The sequence below is a fragment of the Leptonychotes weddellii genome, chromosome 14 (assembly GCF_054177405.1).
Source record: "Leptonychotes weddellii isolate Sample4059 chromosome 14, ASM5417740v2, whole genome shotgun sequence".
NCBI classification, from domain to species: Eukaryota; Metazoa; Chordata; class Mammalia; order Carnivora; family Phocidae; genus Leptonychotes; species Leptonychotes weddellii.
The window spans coordinates 7,525,066-7,542,564 of record NC_138382.1 but is presented as its reverse complement, the minus strand read 5'-3'; the positions used below and the strand labels follow the sequence as shown (position 1 = coordinate 7,542,564).

Here is a 17,499-nt window from a genome sequence, read left to right as displayed (position 1 = left end):
TTATTCTAATGTTGTTTCATCTTATGGTATCGCTTATCTCTCGAATTCTGCCCTCGTGATCCAGTAGTTGTTTATCTCTCTTTTTCTCAGCTTCTTTATTTTCCATCATTTGGTCTTCTATATCACTGATTCTCTCTTCTGCCTCATTTATCTTAGCAGTTAGCGCCCCCATTTTTTATTGCACCTCATTAATAGCCTTTTTGATTTCGACTTGGTTAGATTTTAGTTCTTTTATTTCTCCAGAAAGGGTTTCTTTAATAACTTCCATGCTTTTTTCAAGCCCAGCTGGTATCTTTAAAGTGATGATTCTGAATTCTAGATCTGACATCGTACTAATGTCTGTATTGAGTAGGTCCCTGGCAGTCGTTACTACCTCTTGTTCTTTTTGTTAGGGTGATTTTTTCCGTCCTGTCATTTTGTCCAGAGGAGAATAGATGAATGAGAGAAGAAAATGCTAACAGGGTAACAACATCCCCAGAAAATATACTCTAAACAAAGACCTGAAGCCAGGGGAAAAGAAAGGGAAAGAAAGAAAAAAAAAGATAAAAACAAACAAAAACAGAACAAAACAAAAACCAGAATATGATCAAATATGCTCACGCTGGTGCATAGATCAGTGCCACACACTAGATTTTGGGTGTATTTTGGTCTGTTAGAAGAAAGTGCCCCCCAAAATTTTAAAGAAAGAAAACTTATATATGTACAAAAATAAGGGTTGATATGATGAAGGGATGGAATATGACTGTAAAGATGAAAATTATAAAAAAATTTTATAAAGGGAATAAGAAGTTGTTTATAAAAAAAGGATTTAAAAAAGGAGAGAATGTGATCAGGCAGGAGACTAGAACAAAGCCATACACTAGAGATTTAGGGTATATTTTGATCTGTTAGAAGAAACTATCTGAAGATTTTAAAGAGACAACAACTTACATGCCAAAAATAAGGGTAACTACTATGAAGGGATAGAATAGGACTCCAAAAATGAAAAATAAAAAGGTTTTTTGAAAAGGGATTGATAAGATGTTGGTTGAAAAAGGGAAAAAGAAAAATCCAAAAAAAAATTAAAAAAAAAATAACTTTGAAAGACTATAGAATCATCGTAAAAAAGCCATGAATTCTATGTGTAGTATTCCCCTAGTGCTGGAGTTCTGCTGTTCTCATTGATGGGTAAACTTGTTCTTGGCTGGCTGTTCTGGCTGATCTTGTGGGGGAGGGGCCTGTTGCTGTGGTTCCCAAACGTCTTTGCCGGAGGTGGAATTGCCCCGCCCTTGCCCCGTCTGGGTTTGCTCTTGGGAGCTTTTGTTCCCTGCAAGCTTTCCCTACAGCTTTGGAGGCCAAGAGTGAAAATGGTGGCCTCCCAATCTCTGCCCCGGAGGAGCTGAGAACTCGGTGCCCCACTCCTCAGTGAGCCCCCAGAGAAAAGCAGTCAGTCACTCCTGTCTCCCTGGTCTCCGGCTGCACTCCGTGCGCCCCTGGCCTGTGACCGAGCATTTCTGTCTCTGGCACATGACCCTGTGTGGAGTCTCCAAACCCCGCGGAACCCTGCGGTCCGCTCCCATGCCGCTCCTCCCGGGGGAGGAAGGGGAGTCTCCCCTGATCTGCCATTTGTTGGGTCTCTGCTGGAGGAGCAGTGGCCCGACTGTGCCGCGGATCACGGTTTATGACAACCCCGAGCTGAGAGCCCGCGCCTGGGCTCCATCTTTGCAGCCAGCTTCCCCGCTCCGATCCCTGGGAGCTCTGCCGCACTCAGGCACCCCTGGTCTTTCTGTAACCCCGAGGGTACTGAGACCACACTGTCCCACGAGGGTCCCACCCCCTGCTTAGCCACCGGAGTGACATCCCTCAGCGGAGCCGACTTCTAAAAGTTCCGATTTTGTGCTCCGTGGCTCTATCACTTGCAGACGCGGCCAACGGAGGCCCCTCCCCCGCCGTCTATCCTCCCGAATATCGCCTCGGTTTCACTTCTCCGCACATCCTACATTCCAGAAGGTGGTCACTTTTCTGTTCAGAGAGTTGCTGCTATTCTTCTCTTCGATCTCCTGTAGAGTTCATAGGTGTTCAGAATGGTTTGATCCCTATCCAGCTGAATTCCTGGGACCAAACAAAATCCAGGTCTCCTACTTTTCTGCCATCTTACTCCGCCCCCTGCATCTCTGATTTTATTTAAGCCCTCTTTTTCTCTTGATGAATCTGGCTAGAGTTTTATCAGTTTTATTTATCATTTCAAACAATGAACTTCTAGTTACATTGATGTGTTCTATTTTTTTTTTTTTTTAAAGATTTTATTTGACAGCGAGAGAGGGAACACAAGCAGGGGGAGTGGGAGAAGTAGAGCACCCAATACGGGGCTTGATCCCAGAACCCTGGGATCATGACCTGAGCTGAAGGCAGACACTTAACCGACTGAGCCACCCAGGTGCCCCGCATTCTGTTTTTTTAGTCACAATTTCCTCTCTGACTTATTTCGTTTCTTCCACTAATTTGGGCTATCTTTTTCTAGTTGTTTATTTGGGATTTTTCTTGTTTCTAGAGATAGGCTTGTAGTGCTGTGAACTTCCATTTTAGAACTGCTTGTGTTGCATCCACAGAGTTTTGAAACCTCGCATTTCCCTTTGTGCAAGAGATTTTTGATTTCTTGGTTGACTCGTGGGTTTTTTTAGAATACTTAGTATCCACATCTTTGTGTTTTTTCCAGTTTTCTTCTTGTGATTTCTAGTTTAATACTGTTGTAGTAAAAAATAAAAGGTGCTTTCCATGATTTAATTCTTCTTAGATGTTTTGAGAACTGTTCTGTGGCCCAACATGTTCTCAGCCCTGGACAGTGTTGCACGTGCCCTTGAATGTGTCTTCTCCCGTGTTTGGATGGAATGTTCTCTAAACATGTGTTACCTTTACGTGATCTCGTGTGTCATTTAATGCCATTAACCAATGTAAGCAAGGTAATAAGGTCCCCTACTTTTTTCGTTTTACTGTCCTTTTCTTCCTTTCCTTCAATACTTGCATCATGTATTTAGGTCTTCCTATGTTGGGTGCATAAGTATTTATGAAGGGTGTATCTTCTTGGATTGACCTTTTTTATCATCATGTAATGCCTTTCTTTTTCCCTTAATACAGTCTTTGTTTTAAAGTCTGTTTGATCTAACTGTTGCTGCTCCAGGTTTTGATTTGCTTGGAGTATTTTGTTTTTCCATCCCTTCCCTTTCAGTCTGTGTGGTTGTAGTCCTGGATGAAGAGAGTTGGGTCTCGGTTTTTTGTTTGTTTTTTAATCCATTCAGTCAACCTGGCTTTTGATTGGCCTCTTTATATTTAAATTAATTAGTGATAGCTATGTGCTTATTGCCATTTTGGTAATTGCTTTCTGGAGTTTTTATGGTTCCTCTCTGCACCTTTGTTCTCTTCATCTGTGGCTACATGACTTGGTTTAGAGGTATCCTTAGTTCTTTTGATCTTTTTATTTACTATAGGCTTTTGCTTTGTATTGAGTTGATAACAACTTAAGTTTTAACATACTCAGAAAGCTCTACATTTTTAATCTCCCCTCCCTACCTTTTAGGATTTTAAAGATTTATTTGAAAGAGCACAGGCAGGGGGAGGGGCAGAGGGAGAAGCAGACTCCCTGCGGAGCAGGACCCTGGGATCATGACCTGAGCTAAAGGCAGACGCTTAACCGACTGAGCCACCCAGGTGTCATTCCACCTTTTATGTTTTTAATGTCACATTTTACATCTCTTTATCTTGCATATATACTTGTGCATCTCAACTAGTTATTATAGTTATAGTTACTTTTACCACTTCTGTCCTTTAACCTTCCTACTAACTTTACAAGTGATCAGGTGTGATTTCTTATTTGCTCTTCTCTTTTTAGCGGGGAAAAGTCCCTGTACCACTGCTGATAAGGTCCGTTTGGTGTTGATGAACTTGAGCTGTTGCTTGTCTGGAAAACATTTTTCTCTCCAATTCTGAGTAACAAAATTGCCAAGTTGAGTGTTCTTAATTTGCCCCCCTTTGAGCACTCTGTATGGATCTGCCACTCCTTTCTGATGTAGAAAGTTTCTGCTAAAAAATGTGCTGTACTCTTAGGGGGTTTCCGGTGTACTTTTCACGCCCTCCGGTTGGGTTTCAGTGTGTCTTCTGTGGAGGTTTCAGCTCAGTCGTTGCATTCTTCAGCTCTGTGACTTTTACCACTACTTGTTGGTACTCTCTGCCTCTTTGTGGAAGTTCTCCCTGTCTTCGTCCGTCCTCCTGCCCAGTTCAGTGAGCACTTTTAGGGCCACTATTTTCAATTCCTCTTCTGAAAAAGTTAGTAAGAAAATGGAAGTCAGGGGTGTACCTAAGGTTTTATCTTCCTCTTTCATCTGGAACACACTCCTGTTTCTCTTTGTTTTCCTTGACTCTGTGTTGGTTTCGATGCCTTAGTTTTAAACCTCCACTTCTCTGACTCTTGAAGGAGTAGTAGCCTCTTGGTGGAGATGAAACTTCTTCCCCCTGGCCCTCGCTCTCGGTTGTCTCTCTCACCTTTGTGATGGTCCCAGCAGCGTTTAGCACCCAGGGTGTTAAATGTGTGTGAATGCTGCCCTTTGGGGGACACTGGCTCCCTGGCGTGTGTCAGAGGAAGAGCTCAAAGATGACACCCACCTTGCAAGGTCGTGCGAAAGGGTTACTGTCTGGCCTGAGGTAGATGTGTGTTTTATTAGAAGCTTGTCCCTCCGACCGTATCTGTGAAGATAAGCTGATGGGTCTCCTCTACCAAAAGACTGGGGTTCTTGGACTCTTGTCTTTTGCTGTGCCCTGAGGGGGTGGTAACTGCTAAAATCAGGTTACCAGAGGAGGGTACGAGCTCCTTTCCAGGAGGTAAACTGGTGTGAGGTAGAGGGAAAGTGCAAAGATGCCTCCGTCTCTAGAGAGCACCCAAACAGGCCTTCAGATAGGTGTCAAATTTGGTACCTGCCCCTCGGGATGATGTTTTAACAAAACAAAGAAGCCTCTTTTCACCTAAAGTCTGGGTGCTGCTTGGTCATTGCCTCTGTCCTGGGGCAAGAGACCTATTTCTAAGCTCACTGAAGCCTTGTGGGGTTCTTGCATGTGAAACTTAAAGGTTTTAGGGACTCCTCTCTTAAAAGTTGGGGTGCCCAATGTGAGCTTCAACACCTTCACTCCTTGGGGAGAGTCTCCAGGTTTTGAGTTCCCTCCTGATCTTGGGGCACCACCCCAGGGGGAGGTTTATAGTGAGTGTGTGTCTCAGCCTCTCCTACCTGTTTGAGGGGTTTTCCTTATTTACCTGCTGTGTCGAAGTCACTCAGCTCATTTTTGGGCTGCTTTCCTGAGGAAATTGTTCTACATGTAGCTGTAGATTGGGTGTGTCCTTGGGAGGTGAGTTCAGAATGTTCCTTTGAACGTTGAAATCTTGCCATCTTGAACCAGGACCTCTTCTTCCTTTCTTAAGGCCTCAGGGCTCCCCTGGTTCATCCAGGATTATCTCCCCTTCTGAGTCAGCTGATCAGCAACCTTCATCCCTATGTCCATGTAACGTCACAATTGGGGGATTAGGACACAGACATGTATAAGGGGCCGTTATTCTGCCTGCCACCCTTGATAATTAGCCCTTTTTATGGGTCCATAAGGGTGGGATCATAAAGCCTTAGGCTGCTCTTTATAGTGCCCCCTGCTGGTCCAGTGTTTCAACCAAGTTAGGCCTGGCAGCCTGTTGGGTGGGTTTTCTGAGGTCCGTGTCCACGGACACACAGAGCCTGGTAGTTTTAGAGCATCCCACCCTCCAAGGTGGAGTTAAATGATCTACTTGGAGAGACATTTTCTTACCTTTGCTGCCAATCTTCTGCCCTTTCACACCTTGCATGGATTTTTCTGTATTCCAAATGTCAGGAAGTGCTCCACCTGTATGGATAGATATTTCGTTTTTTGTTGTTGTTTTTTTTTCAATCAAGACTTTTTCTTTGAGAGGCCTTTATATCTTTATGCATTTCTGTGAATAGGTCGGCCTTTTCTTCCTTTCCCGAATTACTCCAGCCAAACGGGAGGCCCCTACCTTGTAAGTCCACTATGCAGCAGACATTTGGGTACAAGGGCCGGAAGCCAGACCAGGAGTGCTGTTCAGAGTACTCAGATTTGCCCGTCTCTGCTGCGTTCGGGAGGGCAGAGGGTGTAAGGTGGTACTGCGGTTCAGAACAGCTCTGACCTCAACTGTGTTGTCAGCCGGCCTCCACAGAAGATTGCATTTTTGTAAACACTGTGGTGGGTCCCCCCATTTCACAAAAGAAGTCTGAGAAACTCTCCTCCCCAAGCTTCCTTGTGGAGCTATAATTCCCTCCAGGCCAGTACCTATTTATTTCTAGGTGCCTTGCGACCCAACATGAAATTCCAGTATGACTGGTTTGAATGAGAGCCCCACATCCTCGGGGACTTCCTCATCAAGTCCTAAAAATGGTATGCTGTGGACACCTAGCCCAGAACAGATTTTCCTTGGACCAACTGGGTTACACGCCTGCCTCAGTGACCTTGCACAATGAACTCTCCCATGTGTTTTTATTCCTTTCCTCAGAAGAGCCCTGCGACGGTGGATAGGGATGCTGTCTTTCTGAAGGCTAATTTAACAGGACACTTAGAAATTTACCATACGGATATATTCACTGTACTGCCCTCAATCTGTCAACAAAGAGGTTTTCAGCAGCTTTGCTTATTACACAGGCAAAAAAAAAAAAAAAAAAAGCTGAGAACTTCAGCACCCATCACGAGACATCATGAGATGACTGGTTAAGCCATTCGTAGTGGACCCTCAGGCCTTGGAAAGAATTAGGCTGGTAGATATTAACAGATAGAAGTGTCCCCCCATAGGTGAGAATAAAGAGGTGTCAAGTTGGGGCATGCATAAAGCAAGTGAATGACTGTGTACATGTGCTTGAATTCTTTATGTTCTCTAATTATATAAACCATAAATTGTTTCCGGAAATCATCACCAATCAGGAAATACTAGAGATGAGGGAAAGAAAGTGTTCACACTTTCCATTTTGTACCTTTCTGTGCTGTCAATACTACTATTCAACTCTGAATTTTCTTTTTAAGTCAACTGGGGTTATCTACACAGTATCATTGGCCTTTAAAAAAAAAAAAAAGGCTTTATACTTACTCCTGACAAAATTCTATTGAATAAACACCCACAACCCTCCACAAGTAAGAAAGGCAGCTCTGCTTCTCCTGCTTATTAGGAAGATCCCCATCCGACCATTAAGTGACTGCAAAAAGGACCCAGCCTGCAGCGGGATCTCAGCCCCTCATGTAGCCTGTTTGGGGTAACAATGTAGTGTATCCTCCTAACCAAGATGTGTTTGTGAGTGAAAGCAGGTGCTAACAGGACGATGGAGAACAGGCATAAATCGACAATGTTCTGGGCACTCCCGGAACCTTTGGTTTGTCAGCTGCAGCCTGGCAATCTTTTCACTCCCTGGGGAAGGACTTCCCTGCGATTCCTCACTGCTGTTTTGTTTTTGTTGTAGCAAAATCTGTTAAGGTGAAAATCAAGCTCAATAAAAAAGACGAGAAAGGCCGGGACAAAGGCAAAGGCAAGAAAAGGCCAAATCGGGGAAAAGCCAAGCCTGTAGTGAGTGATTTCGACAGTGATGAGGAGCAGGATGAAAATGTAAGTGGAACGGGCTTTGGCTGAAGCCCAGAAGTCCTCTCCATTCCTTTCCTGTCATGTAACCGCTTTATTATCCAGAAATGGAAATGTAAAGTCTTGGGGAGATTTCATTCCTGAGGGCTGTGAGCTAAGCTACATGATCTACAACAAAGAATTTTGGGCTTTTGGTCAGTGTCCAAAACTGAAAAACTACTCCGTCGAGTTTCCTCTTCTACTTTCTTACCTTTCCACCCCTGACAAATACAGTTTTCTCGATGGCCGGTTATTTTTAATCTTTGAAAAATTCCAGACCAGGGATGGAGGCAGTCCCTGAAATACTTACCTTCCCCTGTGATATCATCTTTAATGTTAGTGGGAGCCTCCGAGGAGCGCTCTGTCATTTGCACCATGTCCTAGAAATCCGGGCCCAGGTTAGGTGTGTTTGGCTCCAGGTCCTGGAAGCAAACAGCAGAGGTTGGATTCAGACCCAAACAGTGTAACCGGGTCTAGGGCACTGTCCCTGGACGTGAGTGACACGAGGCAGCGGCCTCCATTTTATTCACTTTCCAGGAGACCTCAGGTTCCTTATCACCCCCACTCCCCCCACCACCTCTGGAAAGAGAATTTAACATTTGAGTCTGTATGCTATTGGGTATTCCTTCAGTGCACTGCCCTTTGTGTCTGATGAAAAACATTTGAGAATTCTTAATGCTGACCCGCCCAGCCTTCACCCTTGTCCCAGGCTTTTTCAAACACATTTAAAATGCTGTGTTTTCTTTAGAAGACTTACTGTGAGTAGACATCAAATGCATGGTCCTTTGGACCTCTGGTGAATTTTCTAAACCCACATTGCTAAAAATAAAAGTTCCTAGCCTTGATCTTGTGCCAAAGCAAAAGAAAGCAAAACTGTGGTACAGATGGTGGGTAGTGCTTTGGGATTCCCCAGCAGAAGCTCCCCTTTTGAGCCTGGATTCCTCTCCAGTGTCCTGCCACCTTGCCACAGAATGTGGAGACGTGGGCTAACCCTTTCCAAGCGGTCTTTTCTTTTCTACTTTGCCTCTGCAGGGTTTGTTACACCTTTTTCTTACGTGTGATTTCATGCATTTTTATCATGTTTTTATTTTTAGGAACAGTCAGAAGCAAGTGGGACTGATGATGAGTGATCACTATGGACCGTTCTCCCCCCTCGGTAGAACTGAACTCCTTCCTCCCCTCTCTCATTTCTACCCAGTGAGTCCATTTGTCCTATGGGCCCTGGGTGGTTTCTGTATCATCATCATCTATAAACTAGCTTTAGGATAGTGCCAGACAAACATATGATATCATGGTGTAAAAACACACAACATGCACATACACACACACAAATATTTGTAACATATTGTGACCAAATGGGCCTCAAAGATTCAAAGATTAAAACAAATAGACAAAGCTTTTGATGGAAAATATGTGGGTGGATAGTATATTTCTAGGGGTGGGTCTCATTTGGTAACGGTTTGATTGTGCCTGGTTTTACCACCTGTTCAGATGAGAAGATTTTTTTTTTTCTTTTTGTAGCACTGATAACCAGGAGAAGCCATTAAAAGCCACTGGTTATTTTATTTTTCATCAGGCAATTTTCAAGGTTTTAATTTGTTCAGTTTTTTTTTTTTTTTTTACACTGTGGTACATATAAGCAACTTTAATAGGTGATAAATGTACAGTAGTTAGATTTCACCTGCATAGACATTTTTCCATTTTATGCTCTATGATCTGAAAAAAAATGCTTTTTGAACTGTATAAGATTTATGTCTACTGTAAACATTGCTTAATTTTTTCTTTGCTCTTGATTTAAACAAAGTTTTGTTGAAAACGCTATTGAATATTGCAATCTATATAGTGTATTGGATGGCTTCTTTTGTCCACCTGATCTCCTATGTTACTGATGTGTATCGTCTCCTTCTCCCTAAAGTGTACTTAATCTTTGCTTTCTTTGCACAATGTCTTTGGTTGCAAGTCATAAGCCTGAGGCAAATAAAATTCCAGTAATTTCCAAGAATGTGGTGTTGGTGCTTTCCTAATAAAGAGATAATTTAGCTCAACAAACACTGCCTCTTGTTCTTTGAGTTCTAGGGGATTGAAACCCTGGTGCCTGAGTGAAGGTCTCCTGCATAGGGCTGGATAGTCTCTGGCTACAGCATGCTTGGTAGGAAAAAGACGGAGAGCGCCAGTCTCCTGGAATGAACCAGGCTTGTTGCAAAGGAGAGGAATCCATCATCTCAAGCACTAAGCACCACCCGCGCTAAGCCCCTGCTCAACATTTTCTAGTGCTTAAAATTCTGTTTACTAGCCAGCTCATCTATATGGTAATACAGATTTATAGTATGCTATAATATGATATGTAACAAATCTGTATTAATAGCTCTTGATTTTGAAAGATTTCAAAAGGGCTCAAGGGAAAGAGGGGTTCCACGCACGCCTATGTTCTCCTACCAAGATGCAACCATGGTTAATACTTTGTCCTCCTCCCCTTTTCATTATTAAACCATCATGACACTTTACCCCTGAATACTTCAGCACGAACCTCCCTACAATGCAAGCCATCCCTCTGGCTCCCACACTCCTACTTTCATACCAAAGGGAATTAACATTTCCTAGTATCTCCTGTGTCATCACAGTCCCGTTTCCCCAGCTGTCCCAAAAGTTTTCAAAGGCGGCTAGCACCTTCTTCCTTATGGAACTCATGACTCCAGGGCCCAAAATGGAAAAGTTCTCTCTCCTCTCTCCTCGGTTGATGGAAACTTCCTTCCCTAGCATCCCCCAGGGAGAATGCCACAAATCCGGCATTCCTAACTCGAAGTATCGCCAAGGCATCCTACTTAGAATCTTGTAGGAAATCAGACCCACGCCAAATGCATCCTCCTCAGACACTCCCTTGTCCCTCCAAGTGTCCACTGTCCCGTCTGCATTTCTAGTTAGTCTGAGCACCACAGATGGTGCTGAGTTTCCGCTGACCACAAGAGGCTTGGAGCTTCCCCTGTAAGAGGGAACTGGATTAGAGTTTGTTACTGAATGGTTTGGTTTCAGTTCAAAGAGAAGAGTCCCATTTCACTGCTACCCTCCGTTTCCTTTACTCCATGTGCAAACCAGACTCTCTTCTCGGCCTTGGAGGTACTGCTGTTCTAAAGCCGTCCAAACCATGGCCTTTATGGTTCAGGATTTCTACTGTGGAAGAATGTTCCCGAATTCTGATCCCGCAGCCTGTGGTGTGTCATTCTCCCTCGCTCTGGCAGACAGGACAGGAGGCAGGGAAGGTGGTCCACTCCACAGTGGTGAGGAGGCAGGGAGAGGGAGCGCACATGAGCACGAGACAGGCCATCCTGCACTGGGGTGCCGCCTGTTTGCATCCTCATTGGGACAGCCCTTTTGTTCAGCTCGCGTAGCTGAGCCCACGAGGTAGGCGGCGCAGTTCTTTCCAAGGTCCCTGGTTTACTAGGAATGCAGGAAGGGAGCTAAGAGAATAGGGCAATCTACTGGGTCCCTTAATGGGTTTATTTAATTATAGGAACGCTGTGAAGAAGGCACAGTGCTTGTTCCCTTTTTGCAAGTAAGGATCATGCAAACGAGACCGAATAGCTGTGGCCGGTGCACCAAAGCTGAATCTGGAAGCGGCTCCTGGGCCCATGTTCCATGCAGCGAGGGAGGCGCCACACTGGTCTCGTTGATAAACCCCAGGCGTGCGCTCGCTCTGCACTTGGAGACACAACCGTGCTTACAAATCAGTCCTGGCTCTGGACTTTCCTCTGAGACCCAAGCTCCTGGGCTCAGCTCCTCTGCTATCCTGGCTCTTCCTGCTCAGCGACAAGCCCCGCCCCAAGGGCCAGAACCTTTGTCCGTTAGACCCCAGCTGCAGCCGCAGACCCAGCGGGTGTGGACACTGCGACTGCCCTCCAGGTGACTCTGAGGCGTGCTCCAGTTGGAAAAGCAATGCTAGCTCCACCATACTGTTAATCTCCATTATTTCACTCCTGGGGAGCGACGGGAGGCCACGTGGAGTAAGTGCAAAGGCCGAATGTTTTCTCCCTCCCTCCCTCTCTACGTTACCAGGAAGCAAACTTCATTTGTGCTTGACTCGAACCTCATTCAGACTGAAAAGGGGTAAATACTTGGGGGAATGTTTCTGGTCTGCTTAGCCAAAGGACAGAGACCTAGTCTCCCCTTATGAATAAAGGTGGTCCCCGCGAGAATTTTAGATGAACAGTCTATCTTACATCTACAGACCTGGAAGAACAGCCAATTCTATCCCTCTTCCTAAAATTTACTAAATAAGAGCTACATCAAGCCCAATAAAGCACAATTGCTGTCCTTCCTCAGATACACTGTTGTAGCGTATGAATCGCAGGGTTTCAATCTCTGCTGTGCTTAGGGAGAGATGATCAAAGATGATGGAAGCGTAGCATGAGAGACAATGACAGATAGGTCTGGAATTGCTAGAGGGATGTCCAGGTGAGCGATATCCATCATTGGTGTGGTTTGGGACAGTGGACTTAATGGAAAGTGGAAGGGACACGCTCTGAATGACTGAGCCCTTTAGCTAAGAGGGCATCCATATTCTGCATCACTTTCAGTAAGGATTTTCCGAAGGGATTTTCTAAATTGCCTAAGGCAAAACAACTAAGTCAAGCATATGGGGAAACCAGTTTCCTGTTTATAAACACTGGGGCTTCTTGTGTACTTGTGTACGAGAAAGAGGCCTTTGTGAACCCAAGTACTGTTACGAAGCAAGGCTCACTGTGGGATTCTGAACTTCAAAGAGAATGGATGCATAGTCCCTCCAGCAAATATATGTATTTTATAAATTGTCTTGCAAAAGCTTTAATTAAAGTCCATTATAAAATGGACATGGGTCCACCACAATTAGTGCAATAAAAAAAATTTAGAATTTACCCCCACCAGACAATCAGCTTTAATAGCCTGATGTGGTTACTTCTGTCCCTTTCTTCTTGTTCACATAAACACATAGAATCATATATTCGTCAAAGGCCAGCTCCCCAGCTATCACCAACATCACCCGCTAATAGGATGAGCTGATTGTATTGCTTCCTACAGTAAGGGAGCTCCTTGATGGAGCTTTGGTCATGTGAGAGGGAAGGTCAAGGTTGGACTTAATTGAAATTTGACTTAAGGTATGCCTTTCAATGTGGGAATTTGTTTAGAATTGCAGAAAGATCATGATAGAGTAATTTAGGATTGGGGAAAGTAGTAAAGCAAGGATTTTGGGTGGAGAGTCAAAGGGTCTTAGGGCATAAATATCAGTTTTGGTGCTTTATGGAAGAGCTCATGTGTCCTTCAGGAAGTTAACGTAATTAATTTGCTTGGGCAAGAGTCTCCTTGCATACTAAAATTGTACTAATGACACAATGGAATTGTAAAGTCATTTTAATGTGGATGGTAAGCTGTGGGGGAGGAGTAAATGTTCCTCTTTTTTATTCTTTCTTTTTTAAGTACCGTACTACTCTCTGCACCTTGCCTTATTTTCTTCCAGGCCAACAGAGATTAAACTCATTTTTAACTTTTTTTCTATATTAAAAGAACATTTGTTTTCCTGTCCCTTTTAAAAGGAATATATGCACATTGTAGAAAATGTGGGAAGTAAAGAACGTACCAAGGAAGAAATCACTGATATCCTATCAACCAGAGAGAAGCACTTGAATTCCATGTTTCCTGGCTGGCATTTCAGGAGCTGGGCAGTCCTCTCTCCCGTTCTTACAAGGAAACAGCTGGGCACACAGAAAATCAATCACTCTTCTTAGATGCGCCAGAGAACTGAAGTCACAGAGCAAGCCACTGCCTCCAAAAAGTGAGGACACAGGCAGACAGAGTCACTGCTGCGTTCTCTGGAGCAGACGTCCAAAAGCTGCCTAGGAAAACCGAATCTGTAGCTAACGAATTACTGGAGGCCCGATGTGGACAAGTGGAGAGTTAAAAACACCCGGGGATCCAGAAGCCTATCACATTTTCACAGTGATGACAGGAGAAAAATCCCCTCAGTCTTGCAGCAGACAGACAGAGAAAGTAGCTGTTTTTAAATATGTCCAGAATATTCTGTTCTTTCTAACAAGGTCTGTCCTCCCTGTAACTATTTTACCAGAGCCTAGCCAATGTGGAAGAAGGGAAATACCCAACTCGAGTATCCTCTAGGCTTCCCTGTCTCTCCTAAGGGGGAGGGAAACGATCTGAGAAGCACCTGTGAAAGTCACAGCCCCAGGGGCACAAGGTCTCTAAGGGCCTGGGACCTGACCACAGGGCTAGAGAACAGGGCTCCCCCCCACACACACCTCACCACACCATGCATCACACATAGTATTTGTAAAGTCTCTAGGGAAACCCAAAGATAACAAAGGAGACCAAAAAAAAAAAAAAAAAGGACACCAGAGGGAAGTTTAGCCCTGGACACCAACAGCTATAGCAAACACCCTGGCCAGAAAAACCTAAAATTTCACACTAAAGCCTATCTACCTATGAATATTTAAAATCTCACATTGAGGCCTATTAGTACATTATTTTTTTTCACATAGTACATTATATCCTATTCGCAACAAGTAATTACACAGCACACTAAAAGACAAAAAAAAAAAATGCATTTTGGAAAGACAGCATCAGAAGGAGACTAGATATGCCAAAGATGTTGGAATTATCAGACAGGGAATTTAAAACAATGAATTAATATGGTAAGGGCACTATTGGAAAAAGTGGAAAACATGGAAGAATGTGGGTAATGTAAGCAGGGAGATGGAACTTCAAAGAATCAAAAGGAAACACTACAAACAAAACAAAACACTGCCAGAAATGAAGAATGCCTTAAATAGGCTCATTCATAGACAGGTCACAGCCATGGAAATAATCACTGAGCTTGAACAAATGTCAATAGCAACTTCCAAAATTGAAATCCAAAGAGGAAAAAAAAGAAAAGAATAAAACAGCATCCAAGAACTATGAGACAATTACAAAAGATGTAACATATGCATAATGGGAATACCAGAAGGAAAAGAGAAAAAGGAACAGAAGAAATATTTGAAGCAATAATGACTGAGAATTTCCCAAAACATGACAGACACCAAATGAGAGATCCAGGAAGCTTAAAGAAAATGGTGGGAATGCAAAATGTACAGCCACTCTGGAAAACAGCATGGAGGTTCCTCAAAAAGTTATAAATAGAGCTACCCTACAATCCAGCAATTACACTGCCCAAAGGATACAAACATAGTGATTTGAGGGGTCACATGCACCCTGATGTTTATAGCAGCAATGTCCACAATAGCCCAAATATGGAAAGAGCCCAGATGTCCCTCGACAGATGAATGGATAAAGAAGATGTAATATATACACACGATGGAATATTACTCAGCCATCAAAAAGAATGCAATTTTGCCATCTGCAATGACGTGTATGGAAATAGAGAGTATTATGCTAAGTGAAATAAATCAGAGAAAGACAAATACCATATGATTTCACGCATATGTGGAATTTAAGAAACAAAACAGATGAACATGGGGAAGGGAAGGAAAAATAAGATGAAAACAGGGAGGCAAACCATAAGAGACTCTTAACTATAAGAAGCACACTGAGGGTTGCTGGAGGGGAGGTGGGTGGGGGATGGGGTAATTGGGTGATGGGCAGGCATTAAGGAGGGCACTTGATATAATGAGCACTGGGTGTTATATGCAATTAATGAATCACTAAATTCTATCCCTGAAACTAATAATACACTATATGTTAACTAAATTGAATTTAAATTAAAAGAAAACCAAGCAGGTTAAATACAAAACAAACAAACACCTACACTTAGGCATATCCTATTCAAACTGCAGAAAATTAGAGACAGAAAAAAAATCTTGAAAAAGCGAGCATGTGTGTGGGTAGAAGGGGATACCGTACCTATACAGAAGCAAGATTAGGTGTTACATTGGAATTCCCTCAGAAACCATGCAAGACAGCGAAGAGAACTATTTAAAGTGTTAAAGGCATCTCCAACATAACATTCCGTACCTAGCTAAATTATCCTTCAAAAGGGAAGGAGAAATAAATACATTCTCAGATACAAAAATTGCAGGAGGTGACCTGCTTTGTAAGAAATGTTAAAAGAAGGTTTTCAGAGAGAAGGAAAACCATATAGATCAGAAACTTGGATCTACATTAAGAAAGGAAGAGCCCTGGAAAAAGGAATAAGTGAAGATAAAATAAAAATTTCATGTTTCTTATTCTTAATTGACCAAACAGGTAAGAGTGTGTTTGAAATAAAAATAGTAACAATGTATTCCATGATTATAGCTTATGGATAGATGAAATGAATGACAACAGTGTCATAAGGGATGGGAGGAGGAACTGGAAATACTGTATTGTAAAATACTTGCCCTGCAGGACACCTGGGTGGCTCAGTCAAACATCTGCCTTGGGCTCACGATCATGATCTCAGGATCCTGGGATTGAGCCCAGCATCGGGCTCCCTGCTCAGCAGGGAGTCTGCTGCTCCCTCTCCCTTCCCCCTGCACTCACTCACTCTGTCTCTCTCAAATAAATACAATCTTAAAAAAAATACTTGCACTTCCCATGTAGTGGTATAGTGTTATATAAAAAGGGACTTGCTTTAGTTGTAAATGTATATTGTAAACTGTAGGGCAACTGATGAAAAAAAATTTCTATATATAAAAATTATATGGTGAGAGGAGAAAAAATGGAATCATACAAAATACTCAAAACCAAAGTAGGTAAAGAAAGACAAAAAACAAAAAAGAGAAGAAAAGAAAGGCAATAAATAGGAAATGGTAACAAATATGGTAGCTATTAATCCAAATCTATCATTAATCACTTACAATGTCCATAGTTTAAATACACCAATTAAAAAACAGATATTGTCACAGTGAACCTCAAAACGAGACCCAACTCACTGCTGGTATTTTAAAAGGGTTTCTTGTAGACAAGACACATATAGACTAAAAGTAAAGAAATAGAGAAAGATACCTCGTGCTAACACTAATCAAAAGAAAGATGGAGAAACTCTACTATTGGACAAAGCAGACTTCAGAGCAAGGAAAATTATCAGAGATAGAGGGTCATTACATGATAACATGATTAAAGTATCTGTTCTCCAGAGAGAATCACTTTTTTGAGACAGAGAGAACATGAATGGGGGGAGGGGCAGAAGGAGAAGGAGAGAGAGAATCTTTTTTTTTTTTTTTTAAGATTTTATTTATTTATTTGACACAGAGAGAGACAGCGAGAGAGGGAACACAAGCAGGGGGAGTGGGAAGGGGAGAAGCAGGCTTCCTGCCGAGCAGGGAGCCCGATGCGGGGCTCGATCCCAGGACCCTGAGATCATGACCTGAGCCGAAGGCAGTCGCTTAACCAACTGAGCCACCCAGGTGCCCCGGAGAGAGAGAATCTTAAGTAGGCTCCACGCTCAGCATAGAGCCAGACTCGGGGCTTGATCTCATGACCCTGAGGTCATGACCTGAGTTGAAATCAAGAGCTGGACACTTAACTGACTGCATCACCCAGGCCTCCCCCCAGAGAGAATCACTCTTAAATTTTTAATTTATTTCCTTTACATGTTCTCCTATGTACTTCACCTAGATTTATTACGATATAATTTACACACAATAAAATGTGCCCATTTTAAAAGTAGAGCTTTGGCCCAAACTGTGGAAAGAGCCAAGATGTCCATCGACAGATGACTGGATAAAGAAGATGTGGTATATATATACAATGGAATATTATGCAGCCATCAAAAGGAATGAGATCTTGCCATTTGCAACGACGTGGATGGAACTGGAGGGTATTATGTTGAGTGAAATAAGTCAAACAGAGAAAGACATGTATCATATGATCTCATT

At 43.1% G+C, this 17,499-nt stretch overlaps 1 protein-coding gene across 3 annotated transcripts in view; it reads left to right on the top strand.

Moving 5' to 3' along the window:
* Positions 1-9,665, top strand: part of SMARCA2 (SWI/SNF related BAF chromatin remodeling complex subunit ATPase 2) — a 133,493-nt gene extending 123,828 nt beyond the window's left edge. For all 3 annotated transcript variants that reach the window (XM_081802798.1, XM_081802799.1, XM_081802800.1), the window contains 2 exons: positions 7,509-7,651; positions 8,758-9,665. In XM_081802798.1, the coding sequence (XP_081658924.1) occupies positions 7,509-7,651; positions 8,758-8,793 (179 nt within the window). In that variant the 3' untranslated portion in view covers positions 8,794-9,665. The remainder of the gene's footprint in view (positions 1-7,508; positions 7,652-8,757) is intronic.
* The last annotated feature ends 7,834 nt before the right edge of the window (positions 9,666-17,499 follow it).